At 41.3% G+C, this 25,956-nt stretch overlaps 1 protein-coding gene across 1 annotated transcript in view; it reads left to right on the top strand.

Annotated features, from left to right (window-relative positions):
• Positions 1-25,956, top strand: part of MYBPH (myosin binding protein H) — a 94,345-nt gene that overhangs the window by 42,891 nt on the left and 25,498 nt on the right. The window contains exon 4 of the mRNA XM_077481112.1: positions 22,907-22,995. Coding sequence (XP_077337238.1) covers positions 22,907-22,995 — 89 coding nt within the window. The remainder of the gene's footprint in view (positions 1-22,906; positions 22,996-25,956) is intronic.

The raw sequence follows: 25,956 nt of genomic DNA, 5'->3' as shown, positions 1-25,956 counted from the left end.
CTGGCTATGAACTTCCTTATTCTATTCCGGTTGTATGTCATCACGTTCAAATCCGTCAGACTTTGGTGTGATTGTGTGTGGTTAAGTCAGTTTTTTCGGAAAGTCCATCGGAACTCCGCCGAAAGTCTATTGGGAAGACCGCTGGAACTAGTCCGTCTAAAAGTCTGGTCGTGTATATGCGGCATTACACTTTACAATATTATGACATTGATTGCAAGTCCATTAAATATGCAGTGTATGAGGCTTAATTTACTTTTATTAGTTTCATATAATCACGTTTAAAAATTCCTGCTTAAAGAATATATATAGTCTTCAACTTTCCTTTTATAGATCCACATGTAAAAGATCGGTTTGATGTAAATACCACTGTCTGTTCCTCTTTTAAATAATTTCTTTAGAGTACATGTAATGAAATATATACAGATAATAAAAACTGATATCCACCTCTCTTTGACAGTGCCATCAATCTTCACTCCCTTAGAGAGTTACATCTGCTGTAGAATCTTTTGTATCTCACACATTTATGGGGTGTTGCATGCCTGGTCCCCCACTGAGTGCAGTGGTTTGATCCACCGACTCTAGGTCACTATTGTGTCTTGTGGTGATGTAGGGGCCAACAGAAGGAGCCACAGAGTGCACCCCCTGACTGATGTGCACTTTAGGCTGGCGCCTACCTTGCCTATAGGTAGCACCGGCCCTGCTTAGACACCTTTACCCACAAGGCTGTTGCCAGCCAACACATTCTGAAGTATAATATGCAGAAGTTTATTAAAGCTGGATACACATTATACAAAATTTGTTGTACAATTTCCTTTAGGTTTACCCTCAACCATGTAGTGCAAGGGCCTGCCTGATTGCATACAAATTGAAAGTGTTTAGGCTTGACCTCATATTATATGGTTTTGGTAAATCTAAAAGAAAGTTGTACAAGAAAATTGTGTAAAAAAGTGTGTAGCCAACATTAGAGTCTGCGGCTCTTCCACAGAGGTAAGGTTGAAGGCATTTGTCTTCTTTTATTGTAGGGTACTCTTTTGTAAAAAAACAAAAAAATAAATTTAAACAAAAATCTGGTGACATTTTAATATTTTGCACTACCATATAATACATCTTTTTCTGTATGAGTAGGTATGTAGTACGTATGTAGTATGTGATCTACTCTACCTTTAGTGCTTTCTGCCTTCATATTTAAAGCAATATAAAAAAAAGTAAGAAGAAACATGAAAAATGACAAACACACCAAAAAAGTGGTTTTAAACACTGCAATAATTACTCAAAATATGGATGTACTATAAATACACTGTACTTTGCTTTTAAGTCGTGCCATATAAAGTAGCCTCTTGTAAGACGAGTTAACCCCGCAGACTTCATTAACACTAGTAAAATTAATTTGTGTGTAAATTTCCAAAGATAGAAAGCATGTCAGTGCATTATATGTGTCTTGAGCTGCATACCATAGGTGTAAGTGAAAGTTAATACACAGTAAAATTCTGCACCCTGTGTGTACAAAAAGTTACAACCTTTATATGATTCCCCCCACCCACTGTTAAATGTCTTCATTTTAGGCAGTATTAAACCCAAAAGCAAACATTTATTATAATTCAGCTTACCAATTCTTAGATGTGATGGCTGTATTCGTTATCTTATTTAGGCTTTCTTTCCTTTATTATCACCCGATGATCTGGCCAGTAAGTCTGTTGTTTTTCAACAGAGCAAGCTCTCTTGCAGATGTAGCAGTTACAGCGATGAGACAAACCATTTACCACTGACAAGAGTGCTTACAATGGTCGGCATTTATTTATTTATGTAAAACCTTTATCCCACAAGGAAAAACAAATATTGCTATAATCGTTTCTAAGCTGCAGTTTGGCTTCACTGTGTTAGTGTATCCAAATCTGCTAGTACACCCAAACCTCTCCCCAGATTAACAAGACTGCTTTCTGCTGTGCCCCTGTGCTTCTTCATGCAGAGTGGGGGCACGCTAATACAGGAGGTATGTTACTGTCAAGATCACCAGGTGAAAACTGAAGAGAAAAAAAGTAAAACAAAAAACTAATGCAACCCCCACATCTAAAAATTAGCAAACTGCAATGTAGAACATTTTTTGGTTTTGGGTTTAATACTGCTTTAATTTCTAAGCTGACACTATTCTGTGGCTGCCAGAAGTTCTGTTTGAGACCGTTGGAGCGGTGCGCTTGCAGGACGGTCAAAAAAGTCCTACAAACCGCATCTTTGGAGCGACGTAGGAGCGGTGTATTTACCGCTCCTAAACTGCCCCTTCCCATAGAAAACAATGGGGCATCGCTGCAAACCCGCCTGCAAAGCGCCGCTACAGCAGCACTTTGCGGGTGGTTTTAGCCCTTTTTCGGCTGCTAGCGGGGCAGTTTTAACCCCCAAATAGCACTGCTTCACCGCCAGCACCCGCAATGTCCCAGTGTGAAAGTAGCCTTAGAATAACAGACCTGGGACACCTTTGCGCGCTGCAAAGAGAATAGTAAAGCAGCACACATAGTGCCCCCTCAACCTCCTGTCAGGTCCTGTTCCAAGCTACATTCATGTCTGATAATGTGTCCGGGGTTTCAGGCGACCTGAAACCCGGACACATGATTCAAAACCTGGACTGTCCGGGTGAATTCTGGACAGGTAGGAATGCTAGACGGGGACGGGCAATGAAGCAGCAGCACAAGCAGCTGTACAATTAGCTCATGGGCATTTGGAAGGCAGCAGGTTGACAGGCAACAACGTGAAGTGAAAGAGGATCTTGTAAGCAGCCTTCAAGGAGGTGAGAGTAACAGCTGAAGGAGCTGTAAAAGGAAGGAAGATACTGACATTAAAAAGGAGAACTTAAAGAGACACAAGGAATGTGCTTCTTTTTATTGCTTAACATGTGTTTGCTTTCCGCTTGCTTCCTGATTGTATGTGGTTTGCATGCTTGTAGTATGCATGAAGTTGAAGCTATATGGGTCTTCTCTTTCTGTGTGCACTCTTCAATTGAACTCATCAGAATGCCCCCTTACATCAACTGTCTGCATCAGAGTGCCACTTTACATTGTCACCATCAGAGTGCCCCCTTACATCAACTGTCTCCATCAGAGTGCCACTTTACATTAATTGTCACCATCAGAGTGCCCCTTTACATCAACTGTCTGCATCAGAGTGCCACTTTACATTAATTGTCACCATCAGAGTGCTCCCTTACGAAAACTGCCCCACCAGAGTGCCCTCTTGCCTCGGTTGTTCCCATCAGAGTCCCTCCTTTACCACGTACATCAACTGCCTCCATCAGAGAGCCCCCTTACATCAGTTGTCCCCATCACACTGCCCTAGTACACCAAATGTCCCCATGAGAGCTCCCAAATATTAACTGACCCTATAGGAGCACCCCCTTACATCAACTGTCCCTATCAAAGTGCCCCCATTACATTAACTCTTCCTGACAGAGTGCCTTTCAGCGCTAGGCAGATGGAGGAAGTTCCATTGTGTATGTGACATCATTGGTTGTTAGGATGCTGCCGATCCTAGCAACAAAACTACAGCAGAGCAAGGGGGAGGGGACTGCTCTGGGAACTGGGTCTCAGAGACCTGAGGGTGAAGGTGGGAAAGACTAAAATATGGCACAGTCCACACCAGCACCACCCTAGATCCAGGCCTCAGTCAGTAGAAACTTTCAGAAATCTTTGAAATAGAACGCAGTCTTGTCATATAGCCATTAGGGAATGTCTATGTCCTCTGTAAATCTCCTGACAAAGTAAAACAAGAAGCCACTAGAAGAATAAACTGTACAACATTTGCTAATTAATACACTTGAAGACTTGAAGAAGGCTCTTAGCTTAACTCATTCCAAGCCCTTTGACCACCATTATATCATATTTCAAAGCTGTGCAAGGTCTCTTATATAGTAAGGGCGCCCTTCTCCATCTTAAACCACTGCTGAAAAACAAAAAAACACTTTTAAGGAGAAAATGAACCTGGCCATACACTGAGTGAATTTCACTTAGTTCCTTCTGAACAAGCTGAACTTCAATCAATGGGTGGCCCTATCGGCACCACTCCTCCCAGCTTCCTGTGATTAAAAAATCTGATGTAGACACTGCTCTACATCTCTCACAGTGAGAGATTCAACCATCGATTTCTTTCCTTCAAGAGGAAGTAACCCTGATGAGTTTACTTCCTCTTTCATTCCCTGCAAAGGCAAAGCATAATGGACTACTATGCATCGCATAGTAGTCCATTATGTGTCACTTACCTGACACAGGAGCCAGCCGCGATGACGTCACTCCCGCGCATGCGCACAGGAGCTGACACGCGCGGCAGCTCCGCCGCTGAGAATGCCGCGCTCAGTGCGCCTGCGCCGTAGACAGCGGTGCCCGTTTTCAGGCAAATATCTCCTAAACCATATAAGTTTAGGAGATATTGCTTGGACCTACAGGTAAGCCTTAATCTAGGCTTACCTGTAGGTCAAAGTGGTTTGTAAGGGTTTACAACCACTTTCAAACCTATAGTTGTGTGGCAAGCTTTAGTTAAAATACTATATGGTATAAATTACAACTCGTGAGGCTAAACAATGTTTGTTTAAGGGACTATAAACTTGGGTCTCAATATCTACATGAAAATTTTCCAATAACTTAAAATTGCATAATATTCTAGAGCTGCTGGAGCTGAGACCAGAAGGTCAAGCATCAGAGTGCCGGAAGTATCGCTATAGTTATACTCCCAGCTCTCAGCAAAAATGTAAACTGTAACTTAAAAGAGAAGTATGGGAATTATTATTTTTTGAACCATAGGTAACTATGTAGGTTGTCCCCTGCCAGCTCTAAGGCTGAGAACTGAGCGATCAAACAACGCTGGTTCCTCGGTTCTCAGGGGCTCCCTGAGCAGAGAGGTGGTGACTGTCCGTCACAGCTCTCTGCTCTGCCTCTCCACCCTGCAGTTACTGGAGCTATGGGCTGTGGAGGGGGAGAGAGCAGCTGGTTCAAACTCTCAGCTTGACTGAGCTGGGTGCCAGTTCAGTCATGGAGGTGGATCCCCACCATATGGTCGCAATCTTTCCCGAGCCTGGTCTGGCTCTGTGACTTCAGCCAACAGTGCAGCCAACAATCTGCACTCCTGTGATCCACAGGAGAAGTACAGCCAAACGAGCTTTGGCTGTACTTTTCCTTTAAAGAGGTAAGTCCACGAGGTGGCATGCAACTTATTGGACTTAACCCATAGTAATCCAGCAGATTTTACAAAGTGGATGAGCTTCTGGAGTTTAGGATTTAAGTAATTTGGGTCAGTAAAAGAAAACAAGCATGAAGCAAATTTGATAGCTTGCACTCCTAATTTGCATGCTTGTTCCTGGTAAAGTATTAAAGGCAGAGAAGCAGCGTGAATGCCAGGTAACTAGCACTCTCTGAACCCAAGCACATAGTAAAAAAAACATTTTAAACATAGGAAAGTGATGGCAAAAAAATACCAAGTGGTCCATAGTGTTTGCCCCATTTTTTTATTTTATTTATACAAGTTTTGTTTGTTTTTTTCTTTTTGGTAACTTTTTTTTGTCCGAGTATTGCCGCATACACACGACCGGTTTTCCCGTCGGAACAAACTTTGACGGAATTACGCTCAAGCGGTCTTGCCTACACACGGTCAAACCAAAGTCCGACCAAAGTCTGACCGACCCAGAACGTGGTGACGTACGACGGGACTAGAAAAAGGAAGTTCAATAGCCAGTAGCCAATAGCTTCCATCTCGTACTTGCTTCAGAGCATGCGTCGTTTTTGGTCCGTCAGAACAGCATACAAGCTAGCGAGCGGTTTTCCCGATAGGAATTGCTTCCGTCAGAAATATTTAGAACTTGTTCCATTTCTAGGTCCGTCAGAATAAAAAAAAAAAAAAAAAGTCAGATGGGGCATACACACGATGATGAAAAGCTTCCGTCCGACTTTTTCTGTTGGACATTCCGCTGTGTGTATGCGGCATATAGATCTATGTTTGTCCCCTGCATGTTTGAATCCACTTACTTTTGACTGACTCACTACCTCTGCTGGAAGTCTATTCTGAGAATCAACTACTCTTTTGGTAAAATAACACTTTCTAAGATTAGTTTTTAACGTCCCCTCCTGTTAGTTTGAAGTCATGTCCCGGTGTTCTTGATCTTGGCTTCTACTGTAATATGTACAGTGTATTGAGATGTTAAGAGATGAGCTGATCATTTTTTTCAGAGTTTGGTAATATTATAGTTTAGCTATTTTTCACAGCAAGTTCGGAGAAATGTGTTAACAGGGACAAGTAAAAAAAATATTACATCCTGCGCATACTACACTTTTAAAGGGATTCCAGCTGGTTGCTGCTAATCCTGTAGGAAGCATTTGTAATGTACACCAGCACATTGTGAGGATGCCATACGTAACTTCAACAGACAGAGACCAACGTGAAATTTAGCCTGAGCGTGTCCGGCACTGAACTGAAATAAAGGATATTCAACACAAATAGAACGAAGAGCCCAATTGCTGCAGGGCAAAGTATGATCGTTTTGGTTAACTTCTGGCTTGGCTTTTTAATAAAACTCTTATAAAATCAATGAATATTTGCTGCACAGAAAAAAATGGTTACGAACCAGAATCATCACTTCACTGGTCCACCTTAAAGGAGACCTATGGTCCCAGCATGCGCGTTCATTTTATAACATCAGCATTGTAATACCGATAGTAGCACAGTAGCATAGCTCCCAACTGTCCCTGATTTCGATGGACAGTCCCTGATTGGGAGCGATGTCCCTCTTCTCCCCCGTCATTTGTCCCTCATTTTGGTCTGATCTATATAGTTGTATATAAAATGCACTTTTTATCTAGTGTTTTCCAGTGCTAAACCAAATCCAAATTCTAAATTGCTGCGTTTGTAAATTTTAAAAGCCAATACAGGGGGGTCCCAGGGTTACAAACCTGTTAGGGACTTTCCTCCTGTTTGTAATCCGGAAATGTTCGTAAGTCAGCCGTGCTTGCACAGAACGACAATTACGGACATTTCCGATGTTCCGTTGAGTGCCGTTCGGCGCAAGCGCGACAAATTACGGACATTTGCAACATTTTCCGAGGCTGCGTCTGGTCCGCAGAACGGCAGAGGGTTCCCGCAGTGCCCGGTTCGTAAGTCGGGCGTTCCTAAGTCGGGGAGCCCCTGTATAAAGGAATAGTAGTGGTAAAAAAGCCCTTGTAGATTTAGTTAACCTTTTTTTGGGTAATTCTTCCTGAAGGGGGTGTGGCAGGAGGCGTGTCCTATGCCTACATACGTTTGCCTGTCTGCTGGTTATCTCTTTCCACAACTTCCTGGATTCCCTGCATGCTTTGCAGCTTCTCCTCTGCTGTTTACTTTCCATTTCCAAGGACTACATATCCCATGGTACCTTGCTCTCTGCAAGCAGTGATTCCTGTACTGACTCCGCCTCCCGAAACTCCTCCTCTCTGCACCTCTGTAGATCAGAAGGCAGGCTCTATGAAATGTGTGACACATCAGTGCCTACTCACAGGACATAGTGAATATGTGTCACAGAATTCAAGGAAGTAATGCCCCATAAACACGGTCGGAAATTCAGACGGAAAAAGTCTGGTCAGATTACGTTGTCGGAAAATCCGATCGTGTATGGGCTCTATCGGACTTTTTCTGTCGGAATTTCCAACGGAAAATGTTTGAGGGCTGGATCTAAAATTTTCCAACAACAAAATCAGATCGGACTTTTTCCGATCACGTGTAGAGAATTCCGACTCACAAAGTGCCACGCATGCTCAGAAAAAAAATTGGAGACGAAAGCTATATGCTACTGGCCTCTACGTAGTCCCGTTGTACGATTGGATTTTCCAACAACTTTGTGCGACTGTGTGTATGCACGACAAGTTGCGGCCAAAATCCGTTGGGAAAAAATCCTATGGATTTCGTGGTCAGAATGTCCGACCGTGTGTATGGGGCATAAATGTATGAGGATCTTCACAAGGTTTACAAACTTTAAGATTGTTCAGGTTAATAGGAGTAGGCCAAACATTATTGAAATACAATATGGAAATGAATAAATGATTTTATATTGTGACCATAGATACACTTTAGTCTTGACTGGCTGCTCTGGGCTTCACTGTTCTGAACACTGTTTCATATAAGGATGTTAGTACTCTAGTTTCGTATGGGTATTACTATGCTGTGAATTACACAAACAAGAGAGGGCGCTCAGCCTAGTGCATTACCTCAAGACTATTTGTTGATAAAAAGGAAAACATGTATCTACTTAGCTATTCACTGGGAAGCTCAGTGTACTGCTGCTTCTCCTCCCCCAGCTTATGCAGCTGAGAACAGAGGAAATGTGATCAATTCGGAAAAAAAAGGAGAAAAGGGCATTTATAATGTTTTTTGATATCTATACAAAAATGTTTTGCCTTCATTCCTATTTTATCTGTGTGACAATTTTACTTTTTTTTTCTTCTTCCTTTATGACTTTAAAGTTAATATATTTTATATATATATATCTGTGCAAATGTTTTAGGCAGGTGTGAAAAAAATGCTGTAAATTAAGAACACTTTTAGAAATAGAAGTGTTAGTTGTGTATATATATATATATATATATATATATATATATATATATATATATAAAATTTTACCAATTAACGAAATGTAAAGTAAATAAACAGAATAGAAATTCAAATCAAATCAATATTTGGTGTGACCACCCTTTGCCTTCAAAACAGCATCAAGTCTTCTGGATTTTTATTGGTTTTTCCAAACGGCTTAGAGACCTAACCACAAATCTTCTGTTGATGTCGGCTGCCTCAGATCCTTCGGTCACTTCATGTAATCCTAGACAGACTTGATGATGTTGAGATCAGGGCTCTGTGGGGGCAAACTCATCTCTTTCAGGTCGGTTGTGCGACGTTGTGCCCAAACAAAATTGACGTCCTTTTTTCCCCACAAATAGAGCTTTCTTTTAGTGGTATTTGATCACCTCTGCCATTTTTTTTTGCTCTATAAACAAAGAGTGACAATTTTAGAAATATAGGCATACATTCATTGGTTTGCGCAAAAGTTATCGCGTCTACAAACTATGAGATAGATTTAGGGACTTGTTTTTATTGTTTTAATGGTAATGGCGGTAATCTGTGATTTTTTAACGGGACTGCGGCATTGCGGCGGACAAATCTGACCCCAAATTACACTTTTTGGAGACCAGTGACAATATTACATTGATCAGTGCTATGAAAATGCACTGATCAATGTAAATATGACACAGTGAGGGGAAGGGGTTAACACTAGGGGGCGATCAAGGGGTTAAGTGTGTTCCCTGAGCATGTTCTAACTGTAGGGGGGATGGGCTGCCTGGGACATGACAGAGATCACTGGGAACAGTAGATCTCTGTCACGTCATCTGTCAGAATGGGGATTCGCCTTGTTTACAAAGGCAGATCCCTATTCTGCCTCTGTACTAGGTGATCACAGGTTGCCAGCGGACGTCAAGTCCCAGCCCGCAACTGCATCTGCGAGAGCCTCCGTACACGTATGGCGATTCGCGCGGGAGAGTCAACCTGCCGCAGTACAAATGCGGTGGGCGGTCTTTAACTGGTTAAAGAATTAAACAAAATCTCGGGCTTATTCATAATAGAAAATGTGCAAAACACAGTCACCTATATCAAGCAATCAAAAATTTTTTAGGCAGTACTCTTGTAAACAGATATGGGCCATTAAATATCAATATTACAGCGCTTACAGTCCAAAATACATGTGTATAGCTAATAGTGAGAAACAGAGAAAACACATGAAAAAAGTCCAAAGTCTTTTAAAAAAAGTCACATATAAAGTGCGCAGTGCTCCAAATTCCATAGACAAAGTGCTGAAGTGCTTCAAGTAAACATGCCATGCAGTGTACCACACTCCCCTCCCCTCTCATATCCCCACTCACCAGAGAAAATGGACCCTCAGATTTTCAGTCTGGGGGTCAAACACGCATGTGTCGGGTGTTGGGAATACCAGGTCTCTTTGGTGTCCTTATTGAGGTCTCCAAAATGCTACTCTTTAGGGCAGCTGGAATATCCACCAGGCTCAAGAAAATAAATAGGTACTCCCTGTACATGATCATTTGCGTACATATGTCAGTGATCACACAAACCAATTATTAAACACTTAACAGAATTTTTTTTACCAAAAACATGTGGCAGAATACATTCTGGCTTAAATTTATGACAAAATTCGATTTTATTGGATTTCTTTTAAAATAGAAAGAAGAAAATATTGTTTTTTTTTCCAAATTTCCGCTCTTTTTTTGCTTATATCGCAAAAAAAATGAAAAACTGAGTCATGAATAAATACCAGCAAAATAAAGCTCTATTTGTGCGAACAAAATGATAAAAATGTCATTTGGGTACAGTGTAGCATGAGCGCACAATTGTTATTGAAAGTTCGAGAGCGTTGAAAGCTGAAAAATGGTCTGGGTTAAGTGGTTAAGAACATGGGCCACAATTCGAAAGATTTCTTGATGATAGCCCACAAGGTTGAAGATGTAGATCAAAGAGATTTTGCTATGTGGACTAGTGTATGCAGAGCGGATGTAAATATGGGCCCTTTGATTCCATCGCAATACTGCTTGCTCTTTTCACTGCCCTGTATGGTGTAAATAAAGAGCTTTCATTCTGATGCCCTCAGGTAGAACCAAATCACAAATTATGATGACACTTTGCTAGCCCTCCATTTAATAACTGATTATCTGAGACACACTTATGCCGGGTACACACGACCGGACTTTTCGGCGGATTAGGTCCAACGGTCTTCCGGACAGACTTTCGGCGGAGGTCTAAACGGACTTTCTGAACGAACAGAATTGGCCACACATGACCGGACTAAGTCCGTTTGAAAGTCCGTTAGTTTGGAACATGATGACGTAAATGGGACTAAACAAGGAAGTTCAATAGCCAGTAGCCAATAACTGCCCTTGCGTCGTATTTGGTCCGTCAGACCAGCACACAGACAAGATTTTTAGTCCGCCAGAGTCAGTCGGATAGATTTGAAACATGTTCAATTTCTAGGTCCGTTGGATTTTTTAAATAAAAAGCGGTCGGACTAGCCCACACACGATCGGATTGTCCGACGGACTGATCCCGTCGCACCTAGTCTGCCGAAAAGTCCGGTCGTGTGTAGAATTTGATGAAACTGACATTAACCCATAAAATATAAGACAAACACAGGCCAGAAACTCCTCAAAGTTTATATAATTGTCTGATTTGAGTGTTTTAATAATAAATACATAAGTAATAAAGGACTTTTGGAAACTTTAAATAACTCTGCAAGATAAAGAGTTATCGACATTTTTAGTAATATCCTGTTTTCAGAGCGCACAGGTTTTATACATGTCACCTATGTTTGATTCTATAGATTTCCTCCTTAATTTGAAACTAGAATACATCCTAGTGGACACACAAATTTAGGATTCCCTTTACAAGGAGAGATGTGTGAAACCAAAGCATCTAATTTTAGAAGTACCCGTGGTCAGCAGGATGGACACAGGCATACCAAGGGGACAGCTTGAGTTTAATAGCAAGCTGACAGATGCACCCAATTAGATACCTTTCTGCAGCTTGTCCTTTGAGAACTTGCCATTCATCACAAGAAGTCACACTTGTCATACCGTGGAGCTAATCTGAAAAGCAGTGTGTATGTTCTGTGTGCATTTTTTTATATGCTTGTGCACTCACACACACACAAAAAAAATCAAATATAATAATATATCTTACAGTGACGTCTCTATTCTAGCTAATGTTTTTTTTTTCTGCACGTTTTTGATTGGTATTGTCTTTACAACACATTTCCTGCCAATCCGTTTTATGAACTGATGTGGACTGGACTCTTATGTCATACATCTATGTATGCTTTGAGGTCATTTTCATGGCTGTTGGATGCACAGTGGTGTAAAAGATGCTGCTGCTGAAAAACATTATTAATAATAAAAATCCTACTGGCTTAATAATAAAAATGTTTTATATATATATATATAAATATATACTGTATACACCCACTATACCTCTATATTAACATGAGGTATAAATCACTTATTTTTTGATCAGTGGTGGAAATGAGACCTGCAGATACCTTCTATATTTACAAGGTTCTATTGTGCTCTGCACTTTTTTTGTGTATAAAGAATGATTTAATGTGTCCTGCGTTGGTTTAGTGCATTAAAAAATTATACTGTGCTCCACACTGGTTGAGTGCTTTAAAGCAGTGGTCATCAACCCTGTCCTCAGGGCCCACTAACAGGCCAGGTTTGCAAGATAACGGAAATACATCACAGGTGATATCATTTGCTGCTCAGTGATTGCAGTATTTTAGTCTGCATCTCCCCAGGGTAATACATAAAACCTGGATTGTTTGTGGGCCCTGAGGACAGGGTTGATGACCACTGCTTTAAAGTGAACCTGTGCTTTGCTTATGCCCTATGTACACTTTGATGGCACCCCCAACCAGAAACCCACACTTGCCTTCTTTTCAATTCTCTGCCACTCTGGTAGCCTGCTGAGAATGTAAACATTACCCAGTATGGGGAGTATGTTACTTACTCTGCTTTCTCCCACATGAAAGCGCTGATGACTGGTCACTCGGGTACCCAACAAGGTCAGATAGGGGCAAAGAGAGTCCTTAGCCCTATGTAAGCTTACAAAGAGCTAACTCTATTTGCTCCCATTGGCTGAACCAAGGGGGACTAAAGAAAAGGTGTATATAGAGGTTGCTGATGGGGTCGTTAGTTGTCCTGCATAGATAGAACAAGCACAGCTTCAATTTAAAAGGCTTCACTGTATTTTCGTCCTTCCATTTGTGTTATTACTGCATCTCTTTTCATCTTAAAACCAGACTTCAGGCAGATATATAAAAAAGTTATGCAGTAATGAAGTTCATTACAAAAAAAAAAGTATAATGTATCAGTGCAGGTACCTAAATGTTACCCCTGTACACATGCATTTAGACATGGGTGGTGGTGGAGGGGGGAACAGCAATAGTAGTCAATTGGGTGTACTGCATGCACATGTGCTGACAAGGAACATACTAGCTGGTAGACAGCAGGATGACCTCATCATTGGGCTGCTGCTCCATCACTGTCCAGTCACACGCTAGAGTCTTGAAGATAACCTATCTGTACTGCTAAATTGCAGTAGAGGCAAGTAAGGTATGGTCTACTGTGCATTTGGGAAAATATATATCAGAACTAGATAAACAGAAATTCTAATTCATACTTCCCAACTTTTTGAGATGGCAATGAGGGACACCTATCAGCCAAAGTATGCAGGTATAGGACACACCCTTTACCACGCCCCCTTAAAGGAGAATTGTACACAAAAAACAAGATTGCTTTTATTTACCACTTTTATTCCTTTATTGTGGCTTTTGGAATTTACAAATGTAGCAATTTAAAAATCAGATGAAAGGTTTAGCACTGGGAACCACTTTTTGATAGATAAAAAGTGCATTTCATATACATCTATATAGATCAGACCAAAACGAGGGACAAATAAGGAGGAAAGAGGGACAGAGGGACATTATTCCAAATCAGGGACAGTCCCTCCAAATAAGGGACAGTTGGGAGCTATGCAAATCTTTTTGTTCAACAACTGTTTTATATTTGTTTCAAAAGTGCATTTACCTCTTTGTTAGGGTGCAGCTTTAAAATTAACGAAAGCTTTGTCTGTGCAGGATAATGCAACATGGGTCACTTTAATGGCAGCCTTCCCAGATAATTTTACTTGCCATCCTTTGTGACCTATTCCTCTTCATCACCCGTAACAGTTGGGAATCGGCTGCTTGGACACTCAGCATTATCACCTGGGGATGAAGAGAGAGTACTAAGCACTATGTAACTTCCTATTCACAACAGGACACTTATACAGTGAGTGGAGCAGTGGGGAGGTGAAGAAAAGCTAAAGATAGACAGTACCAGGGAAGAACAGGTTCACTTTAAAGTAATTTTTACAGAACACTTTTACAAGCATGCTTTTTCATATGTTTATTAGTGTATTAAAGGGTATATAAAAATTTTTTTCTTTAGCTATACATAACATTTTAAGGGCATGGGATCTTTACCAAGTTTGTATTCTTTTCAAAGTTTGGGCTATAACTTTGATGGATCCACCGCTAGAGTGATCCCTAATTGACAGTGCAATTACACCTGTTTTCTTTGTCATGTGTAGAAAAGGTATTAACCACACGGGAAGTGCAATGCTTCCAAATACAGGCTCAACTCATAGTCCTTGTACACACGGTCGGACCGTGTGTACAAGGGCTATGAGTGTTGTTGGATAATCCAACTGTGTGTGGCATGCATCGGACTGATTCCGTCGGAATATCCATCGGACCCAATTTTCCAACTTGTTGGAAATATTTTCCGACCAACTGGTTCGATCGGACATACTCCGATCATGTGTAGAGAATTTTGATCGGACCAAGTGCCACGCATGCTCAGATCAAATTCCTACATCAAAGCTATTGGCTACTAGCCTGAACGTAGTCCCATCGTAACGAAATTACGTCATCACGTTCTGAATGATCGGATTTTTCGACAACTTAGTCCGACCGTGTGTATGCAACAGTTTTGGACAAGATCCGATGGACAAAATCCGACGGATTTGGTTGTCGAAATCTCCGACCGTGTGTACAGGGGCATAGACTTACATTATAAAAACAATATTTTAAAGAAAACCAAGCCTATGTATGTAATGAGTAAATATGGCTGCCCATATTGCACATGTATAACTACAATACTTTTAAAAATATTAATCAGACATCCAACAATATCCCACGTGGTGCTGTCAGTGTGGGCAAATAGCTCCTCAACATCCTAACTAACCAAAACAAAGCTGAAATACTTCTGCAGACTGACTACATTTCTGGTCAGCCCACAGTATAGAAGACAGCTTCAGTGACATATGACTTTAAAGTGAACCAATAATCTCCACAAAGAAAGCTAACAGCCTCAACTTAGTTCAGGTTCATGTCATCTTTCCTAGCCACCAGCACCTGTGGACCTTCTCTTACCCCTTACCAAACCTGTCTTGACATATTTATTGGGCTGCCAATGCTGACCCCTCTCTGAAAATAGTGGTTTTCTCAGCTGTTAGGCTGACCCTCTGTCTTCAGTACTTTACTCACCCAGAACAAGGTTACATACTGTATATACATATGTTGTTTATTTTTACTTGTTCTGGATCTGTAACTTGATGACTAGAGGAAGAAGGCTCAGCATGGTAGAGAGCCGGTAACTAATCTTCTCAGAAGGAGCCAACAAAAGCAGCCTCTCTAATAACAGGTTTCCTTTAAATGTTGTGGATACAAATATAAAGATTGTGAGTAAGGATGAACTTGGGTTCAGTCTGAACTCAGAAAAAAGATGTCAGTGCTGGGCTAATCAGTTGCGGGTGGGAGAGTCTGTAGTAATATGCCCAGACCATTGTGACTGATATGCTTTGATATACTCTGCTATTTCAGTATACAAGATTTGAAACTATAACAGAATGCTTAGAAAGATGCATGCACAAACACTCTACTCTATATATACATCATTGTGGGTTGGTAGGCCATGGGACAGGATGCATGACTTATGACTCATAACCAGACAGCCTGTTGACCCATGTTAAATCATGATGTGGTATATTGGAGGGTCACTGACTTGTATAACCATAAAGGCAGACATTTTACGAATGCATAACTCCCTTCTCATTTCATGGTGTCTCCAGAAACCTGAGGACGCTGTTGATGTACCTAATAGACAGGTGGTCCTCCAGAATACCTACTATTTCCTTTCAGATTCCTCACCACTTAGCTGTGCATACACAAAGGGGCATGGCTGCACAAGGCCACTTGCCCATATTAGGTCAATGACATCATGAGAATTACCACACCCTTGTGTACGTGTAGCTACGGGAAAGGGATCTCCCATCTGCAGTGGATTGGTCAATCTCTGAAAACTATCTCCCAGGTTTGGCTGAATATACCTAAACCTGAACCCAGGGTCAAGCCTAATTGTGAGGCTATCGGGTACTGGTTATTAGCTTTTCCTCTCCTTAGGTATGTTACCCTTTTGCTGCCTGTGCAATGCATATACAGTGGTGTGAAAAAGTGTTTGCCCCCTTCCTCATTTCCTGTTCCTTTGCATGTTTGTCACACTTAAGTGTTTCGGAACATCAAACCAATTTAAACAATAGTCAAGGACAACACAAGTAAACACAAAATGCAATTTGTAAATGAAGGTGTTTATTATTAAAGGTGAAAAAAAATCCAAACCATCATGGCCCTGTGTGAAAAAGTGATTGCCCCCCTTGTTAAAACATACTATAACTGTGGTTGTCCACACCTGAGTTCAATTTCTCTAGCCACACCCAGGCCTGATTATTGCCACACCTGTTCACAATCAAGGCATCACTTAAATAGGAGCTGCTTGACACAGTAAGGTCCACCAGAAGATCCTTAAAAGCTACACATCATGCCGAGACCCAAAGAAATTCAGGAACAATTGAGAAAGAAAGTAATTGAGATCTATCAGTCTGGAAAGGGTTATAAAGCCATTTCCAAAGCTTTGGGAATCCAGCGAACCACAGTGAGAGCCATTATCCACAAATGGCGAAGACATGGAACAGTGGTGAACCTTCCCAGGAGTGGCCGGCCGCCCAAAATTACCCCAAGAGCGCAGCGACGACTCATCCAAGAGGTCACAAAAGACCCCACAACAACGTCCAAGGAACTGCAGGCCTCACTTGCCTCAGTTAAGGTCAGCGTTCATGCCTCCACCATCAGGAAAAGACTGGGCAAAAATGGCCTGCATGGCAGAGTTCCAAGGAGAAAACCACTGCTGAGCAAAAAGAACATCAAAGCTTGTCTCAATTTCTCCACAACACATCTTGATGATCCCCAAGACTTTTGGGACAACATTCTGTGGACCGATGAGACAAAAGTGGAACTCTTTGAAAGGTGTGTGTCCAAGTATATCTGGCGTAGAAGGAACACTGCATTTCATAAAAAGAACATTATACCAACAGTAAAATATGGTGGTGGTAGTGTGATGGTCTGGGGCTGTTTTGCTGCTTCAGGACCTGGAAGACTTGCCGTGATAAAAGGAACTATGAATTCTGCTGTCTACCAAGAGATCCTGAAGGAGAATGTCCGACCATCTGTTCGTGTACTCAAGCTGAAACGAACTTGGGTTCTGCAGCAGGACAATGATCCTAAACACACCAGCAAGTCCACCACCGAATGGCTGAAGAAAAACAAAATGAAGACTTTGGAGTGGCCTAGCCAAAGTCCTGACCTGAATCCTATTGAGATGTTGTGGTATGACCTTAAAAAGGCCGTTCATGCTCGAAAACCCTCTAATGTAACTGAATTAGGACAATTCTGCAAAGATGAGTGGGCCAAAATTCCTCCAGGACGCTGTAAAAGCCTCATTGCATGTTATCGCAAACGCTTGGTTGCAGTTGTTGCTGCTAAGGGTGGCCCAACCAGTTATTAGGTTTAGGGGGCAATCACTTTTTCACACAGGGCCATGATGGTTTGGATTTTTTTTCACCTTTAATAATAAACACCTTCATTTACAAATTGCATTTTGTGTTTACTTGTGTTGTCCTTGACTATTGTTTAAATTGGTTTGATGTTCCGAAACACTTACAGTGGTGTGAAAAAGTGTTTGCCCCCTTCCTCATTTCCTGTTTCTTTGCATGTTTGTCACACTTAAGTGTTTCGAAACATCAAACCAATTTAAACAATAGTCAAGGACAACACAAGTAAACACAAAATGCAATTTGTAAATGAAGGTGTTTATTATTAAAGGTGAAAAAAAATCCAAACCATCATGGCCCTGTGTGAAAAAGTGATTGCCCCCTAAACCTAATAACTGGTTGGGCCACCCTTAGCAGCAACAACGGCAACCAAGCGTTTGCGATAATGTGCAATGAGGCTTTTGCAGCGTCCTGGAGGAATTTTGGCCCACTCATCTTTGCAGAATTGTCCTAATTCAGTTACATTAGAGGGTTTTCGAGCATGAACGGCATTTTTAAGGTCATACCACAATATCTCAATAGGATTCAGGTCAGGACTTTGGCTAGGCCACTCCAAAGTCTTCATTTTGTTTTTCTTCAGCCATTCGGTGGTGGACTTGCTGGTGTGTTTAGGATCATTGTCCTGCTGCAGAACCCAAGTTCGTTTCAGCTTGAGTACACGAACAGATGGTCGGACATTCTCCTTCAGGATCTCTTGGTAGACAGCAGAATTCATAGTTCCTTTTATCACGGCAAGTCTTCTAGGTCCTGAAGCAGCAAAACAGCCCCAGACCATCACACTACCACCACCATATTTTACTGTTGGTATAATGTTCTTTTTATGAAATGCAGTGTTCCTTCTACGCCAGATATACTTGGACACACACCTTCCAAAGAGTTCCACTTTTGTCTCATCGGTCCACAGAATGTTGTCCCAAAAGTCTTGGGGATCATCAAGATGTGTTGTGGAGAAATTGAGACGAGCTTTGATGTGCTTTTTGCTCAGCAGTGGTTTTCTCCTTGGAACTCTGCCATGCAGGCCATTTTTGCCCAGTCTTTTCCTGATGGTGGAGGCATGAACGCTGACCTTAACTGAGGCAAGTGAGGCCTGCAGTTCCTTGGACGTTGTTGTGGGGTCTTTTGTGACCTCTTGGATGAGTCGTCGCTGCGCTCTTGGGGTAATTTTGGGCGGCCGGCCACTCCTGGGAAGGTTCACCACTGTTCCATGTCTTCGCCATTTGTGGATAATGGCTCTCACTGTGGTTCGCTGGATTCCCAAAGCTTTGGAAATGGCTTTATAACCCTTTCCAGACTGATAGATCTCAATTACTTTCTTTCTCAATTGTTCCTGAATTTCTTTGGGTCTCGGCATGATGTGTAGCTTTTAAGGATCTTCTGGTGGACCTTACTGTGTCAAGCAGCTCCTATTTAAGTGATGCCTTGATTGTGAACAGGTGTGGCAATAATCAGGCCTGGGTGTGGCTATAGAAATTGAACTCAGGTGTGGACAACCACAGTTATAGTATGTTTTAACAAGGGGGCAATCACTTTTTCACACAGGGCCATGATGGTTTGGATTTTTTTTCACCTTTAATAATAAACACCTTCATTTACAAATTGCATTTTGTGTTTACTTGTGTTGTCCTTGACTATTGTTTAAATTAGTTTGATGTTCCGAAACACTTAAGTGTGACAAACATGCAAAGGAACAGGAAATGAGGAAGGGGGCAAACACTTTTTCACACCACTGTAAGTGTGACAAACATGCAAAGGAACAGGAAATGAGGAAGGGGGCAAACACTTTTTCACACCACTGTATATGTCCACTGCAGCATGAGGTTGTGTGCTGGGAGCACACACTAATGGTGCACTCCCAGCACACTGACCAAGCTGTTACCAACAACACTCCACCAAGATTTTGACTGGCAGCAAGTGGGATGGCACCCCAATCATGTGACTACCATGTTAGCCAATCACAGCAGTCAAATTAAATCAAAGCGACATAGCCTCCCAGGTATCAAAGTCTGCTTAACCACTACTGGGCACTTTCACCCCCTTCCTGCCCAGGCCAATTTTCAGCACCCAGAGCTGTCACATTTTTGAATGACAATTGCGCATTCATGCACCCTAAATGTACCTGAATTTAATTCTTTTTTTGGGGTGGTATTTGATCACTGCTGGGTTTTTTATTTTTTGCAATTTTTTTTTTAAAAAGACCAAAAATTTTGAAGAAAAAAAAAGTTTTTGTTAGTTTCTGTCAGTAAGTTTTGTAAATAAGTAATTTTTCTCCTTCACTGATGAGGCAGCACTGATGGGAACTGATAGGCTACACTGATGGGCACTGATGAGGCGGCACTTATGGTCACTGAGGAGGCGGCACTGAAGGGCACGGATTAGCTGGGGCACTGATGAGGTGGCACTAATAGGTGGCACTGATATGTGATCATATTACGTCATCCCAGAACGAAAGTACATCCTGTCTACCGTCATTTTACTATACGGTGGGCAGGAAGTGGTTAAAAGGGCCACCGGGAGATGGTGTTCAATGGTTAATATAAAGCCAAAACTTTTTTTTTTCTTTTTGGATCAAGTGGGGAAGGGTAAAAACCATTGTCAATTTGTTATTGCTGTCTGTGTCCCCACTGAGTAGATTTACAATTTTGGGTTGTCTTTACCATTATTACAGAGACAAAAAGTGAAGGGAAATCCATGGTTTTACAGTGGTCAACATAACAAAAGGTGAGGGAAAATCTGACAATGGAGATACCTGTTTCAGTGACAGGGGAATTAAAGGGGAATTACCCTAAGTGTGTAGAGACTTCACCTCATGTTTTATGTTCTAGGAACAAGAAGTGAAGGGAAATTAAAAAAAAGGATTGGTTTACGTTCAAACACTTTGTGAGCTGGTTCCTACAAGTGATGCATTAAGATGCATTAATACGCATTTTGTAACCCGATAATGTGCGTTTTGTTAAAGTAGACCATTGTTTGTGAATGGGCTTTCAATACACCACAATGGACACTATTATGCAAAGCAGTGCACTTCAATGCTCAGACCATAATTCCTCTTAATCCTATTCTTCAACATAACATTGCTTCGAAGTTTAACTTATTTGTGATCCATAAGAATATTTGTGTATTATTAATGGATAAAACAACTAAAAAAACTTTGGTTAACATGCAACAGTTAGGTACTCAGACCCAAATTACCTACTGACAAGTATAGCAGTGTAAAAAATAGACAGACCCACACAGGACACACCATATGGAGATAGTGACGGTATTGCCAGTATCTTATTTCTAATAGTTTATTTGAATGGCCAACACTGACTCTCCATGCGAATTGAATTACCCACCATATAAAACATTGATTACATATACCCAATCTTGTTTGTTGCATTTAAAGTCTTCATAAGATGGGGAGGTGTTGACCATGTAGCTTCTATGTCATGTAAGAAATTCTAACTGATACTTACAGTGAACTATACAACTTACGGAACTCCAGCAGTACCAAATGGGTAAGTTTTACTTACTAAATTATTTTTTCCTATATTAAATACCATTAATATATTGTTTGTATTGAATACCCTTTGTGAACGTATCTGGTTAAACTGGTGTTCTACCTTTATGTGGAAGTGGAAATCTTCTTGTATTAGAACTGCAGAGTACAGAACTACCGTCTTTATCGGTGTATAACAAGCACAATTTATTTTAAGAGGAAAGTTTCAGGAAAAAAATTGAATTTTAAATAAGGCAGCTAAGATTGAAGTATTGGCGTATAACACCCACACACTATTTTCACCCGATTTTCATGGTGAAAAAGTGAGTGTTATACGCCAAATAAATACAGTACATTGTTTGTCACCGAGAGGCCAATCTTATCCCCTTTAATCAGTGTATAAAAGAGAGTCTGACGCTGGTGACCACTGTCTTTTGGTAATACACTCAGGTGGCAGAGGTTCCCAAAGTGGGATATTTATTAATTTTCTATTGGTATGCTTAGCATATTAATAGTATTTTTGGCTAGAATAATTCATGGGTATGAACCTGTTTTTCTGGGTTGTGCATTTTTGACAACATTAGTGTTTTACAATGTGGTTTATTAAAAAAAAAAGAAAGAAAAAGTTTTTCTCTAGTATCGATACTATTATTTAAGTCAGATATTGTTCATTCATGATTAATATATCTTCAGTAGTCTGAAACTAAAAAAACAAAATGGACAAAAATTGGTACATGCTCTTTTACAGATTCAGATATGCACTGGGTAATATGATTTAACATGTTATGCACTTCCAACTGAAAGAAGAATTAAAGCACATCTCTCATAACATAAGAAAAAAGATATTCACATATGTGACAACCTGATGTCATCACATAAGGGTAGATATGGTAGAATGTATGGCAAATAAAAAAGAGAAGCTAACAGCTGTTAAATACCCGGCAGAAAGGAATTTCACAAAGACTACATTCTATTGAGTATAATTAGCCAATTTAAAAATTACATGCATATTAAGGAATGACTTTACATAAATGAGGTAAGTTGTAAAAGGGTATAACTCATTTTCAGTTGCAGGTGTTTAGTGGAAATGTTTCCAAAGGACAGAAAAGATTTGTGCAGCCTTACCATTCATTAAGGAAGAGTTTGTCTGGCACCTATGCAGTATTTTCGCAATGGTAGCTGAGATGATTTTTTATTTTTTTTCTTCATCACAAAACCATAGATATGATTGTTTTATATGTTACTACAGTATGTACTGATCCTGCATTTTATGTTGTTTTTTTGGACGAGCAGTGTTTATCTTTGAGTAGTATTATAATGAGACTTTATATGTAATAAATGTTTTCCCAAATTTTATTTCAGTTAAAAAATAAATATCTTTAATTTGTCCTTGTGCGCTGTCAAAGTGAATCCTTGAGTGATGGGTTCACGTTGCACACCTTGCTAAATTTATTTTTGCCTTGACACTGTAAAAGAAATAAGTTGGCAGTTCTGCTTAAACTGCAAATGACTCGCATGCTTGCTCGTCGCTATTTTAAGGAGGATATAAATCAAGTTATACTTACAAAATATATTTACTTTTCCACAATGATAGAGTACTTACCCTACTCAGAAAATTTGAGAAAGGAGAAAATAAAGGAAAACTTGTAATGAAAAAAATTAAAACAACCTTTCTAAACTTGGAAAACAATTTATTTATGTTTTAGCAGGACTTGAAAGGTTAGAAGAAGTTTTGAAACATAAAAAGAACAAAGCTGATTGTATCAGTAGTTCATTCTTGGTCATAGCTTTAATTTATTACATCATGGTATTTGTGTTGAGGTGGCATGTTTATTGTTGGCTTGAATAGATTAAAATGTATTTTTAACAAAAAATGTTTTTTTTTTATAGATCGCCCCAAAATCCGCCTCCCGAGATACCTGCGTCAAACATTTGTGAAACATGTTGGAGAGGCTGTGAATCTTGTTATTCCTTTCCAGGTATAGTTTATTTTTTAATGTGCATTATTTAATGCACCAGATTTATTAAAACAAAGTCTGTGGGTTCATAATTGCATCAATACTTTTAACAATTTACATAATTCCAAAATTACTGTGGTTTGCTAAGCCTTGTTTTTTTCTAAGCCTAGTGGTGGCATACCTAGAATCAAATAGGATTAAGTGTGCACTGATATCTAAGGTGATTGTATAAAAACAAACAAGTGAAAAAGGAGCCATAGTGAATGCTTTGTGGGGGAATCATAGTACTTGTGCATACATGCACAGTTTGGTCATGGCAAATTCCCATACACTAATTCCTATGCTTCTACCTGAGAAAGCAGTTAATTAGTACTGACAGCATAATGTATGTTTTGTTGTTTTTTTTTTGTTTTTTTTTGGAGCTTCAACTTTATTTGTTCACCTTTTTTTTGGGGGGGGGGGGGGGGGTTGGGGGGTAGGCTGTGTATGTATGGAGTGTGCATGGTGAAGGGGGTAGGCTGTGTATGGAGTGTGCACAGTGATGGGGGTAGGTTGTGCATGGCATTTGCACGGTGATGGGGGTAGGCTGTGTATGGCATGTGCACGGTGATGGGGGTAGGCTGTGTATGGTGTGTGCATGGTGAAGGGGGTAGGCTGTGTATGGTATGTGCACGGTGATGGGGGTAGGCTGTGTATGGTGTGTGCACGGTGATGGGGAAGGCTGTGTATGGTGTGTGCACGGTGATGGGGAAGGCTGTGTATGGCGTGTGCACGGTGATGGGATTGGCTATGTATGTCGTTTGCATGGTGATGGAGGTAGGCTGTGTATGGCATTTTCATGGTGATGGAGGTAGGCTGTGTATGGTGTAAAGGTGAACTATTTGTTCACCTTTTAAACCTTACTGAACAATTGTGGTGTTTGTCATACTATAGCTTTTTGTGTTTTTTAGGCAGATTCTTGACATACCTTGAAATTATCCTTTAAAGGAAAAATAATCAGTTCCATGTAAGAAAAGAGCTTTTATGTTCACCTCCTCATTCCAGCGCTGCAGCCTCCAGCAGTGTCTTCAGAATTCAACACTTCAGTGAATGTCAGTTCTCTTTATCCTGCAATATGTGCTGTGATTTAATGCATCAGTGGTGTGACATAAGGGTTGGAATATGGAACAAAAAATGTGCTGCAGGCATCCGACACTCCTGGAAATGTTGACCGTTGAAGCAATGGCGTCACTAGGGTTAGTGTCACCCTGTGCGGAAAAAATTGGCGTCAACACCCTCCACCAACTATAGTCCCCCCTCAGTAAAGACCCTCCCCCACTAATTACAGACCCCCCTCTCAGTACAGACCCCCCTCCCTCAGTATAGACCTCCCACTTCAGTACAGACCCCCCTCACTAAGTACAGACCCAATTTCCTCAGTATAGACCCCCCACTAAGTACAGACCACCTTTTCTCAGTAAATACCCTCCACTAAGTACAGACCCCCTTTCCTCAGTATAAACCCCCCACTAAGTACTGACCCCTCCCTCGGTATAGATCTCCCTCCCTCAGTACAGACACCACCTCAGTGCAGACCCCCATCTGTATAGACACCCCCCCTCAGTGCAGACCCCCCATCAGTATAGTCATCCCCCTCAGTGCAGACCCCCATCAGTATAGACACCCTCCCCTCAGTGCAGACCCCCCATCAGTATAGTCATCCCCCTCAGTGCAGACCCCCCATCAGTATAGTCACCCCCCATCAGTGTATACCCCCTATCAGTATAGACACCCACCTCAATGCAGACCCTCATCAGTATAGTCACCCCGTTCAGTGCAGACCCCCATCGGTATAGGCACCCCCCTCAGTGCAGACCCCCCATCAGTATAGACACCCCCCTTCAGTGTAGACCCCCATCCATATAGACACTCCCCCTCAGTGCAATCCCCCCATCAGTATAGACACCCCGCTCAGTGCAGACCTCCCATCAGTATAGACACCCCGCTAAGTGCAGACCTTCCATCAGCATAGACATCCCCCCAGACCTCACAACATCATGGACAGATATGCTGTACACAGCATTGTGTGTCGCTTGGGCTCCTCCTCCTGTGTGGGTGTAAACAGAGAGGAGGGGGTGGTGGCTTCAGCCCCCTCTGCTGAGGTAGATAGCTGGCTGAGACCCGAAAGTATAGGGCAGCGGGCAGTGTTAGCGGTGCCACTACCCACAGGTGTCACCCCTCTGGCGGGTGTCACCCAGGTGCAACCCGGACCCGCCCCCCCCCCCCCCCCCAGCGATGCCACTTCATTGAAGACAATGAGGGAGGCTGAAGCACTGAAATGGGGGAGAGCTAGGAGACATGAGCCATTGGAGAATGGGAGCTGTACCTTTTGAATTGGATTGTTTTTCCCCTGACAGGGTTGCTTTAATGCAGCAGAATTGCATATAAGGCACAAAACAGCCTTATTTGGTTGATCACAGAACATTTTATACCGATGCTGCAACATGTATTGACTGCAAGGGATCACATTCACTAGGTGCATGATGGTCACTATGCTTATGTGAAGCCACAACACAAGCATACCATTATTATTAGTAGCAATTTCTCCCGATTCCTGTGCATTTCCTTTTTAGTAAATCCAGACCAATTACTATAAAAGTAGTCAAATGTAATTATAAGTCATTTTATCATGAGTGGTAAAATATGTAAACTTTGCAGGAAAAACGTAAATCTCACCAATGGAAGATGTAAGTCACATCTAATGACAAGAAATGCAGCTTACCTTTTACACGGTCGTAATTTTCTTTAAGGGATATATTTGTTGTTTTATTGTTAGTGTATTTATTCTTTTCTCAACTCCCTTCTCTCTCCCTTACCCCCCCCCCCAGCATTTTTCTGTAATAGCCCCCCAGGGATATTTGCTCCCTGCTCGGCCCTAGTGTCAAACAGAAACCCTACAAAATAATCTCAGCCCTGCACCGGGTCCCTAGTTCATGCTCTGCT

This window comes from Lithobates pipiens, unplaced genomic scaffold, assembly GCF_037356315.1.
Source record: "Lithobates pipiens isolate NorthernLeopardFrog02 unplaced genomic scaffold, aLitPip1_a1.2 Scaffold_16, whole genome shotgun sequence".
In the NCBI taxonomy this organism is placed as follows: domain Eukaryota; kingdom Metazoa; phylum Chordata; class Amphibia; order Anura; family Ranidae; genus Lithobates; species Lithobates pipiens.
This window is presented reverse-complemented; position numbering and strand designations above follow the sequence as displayed.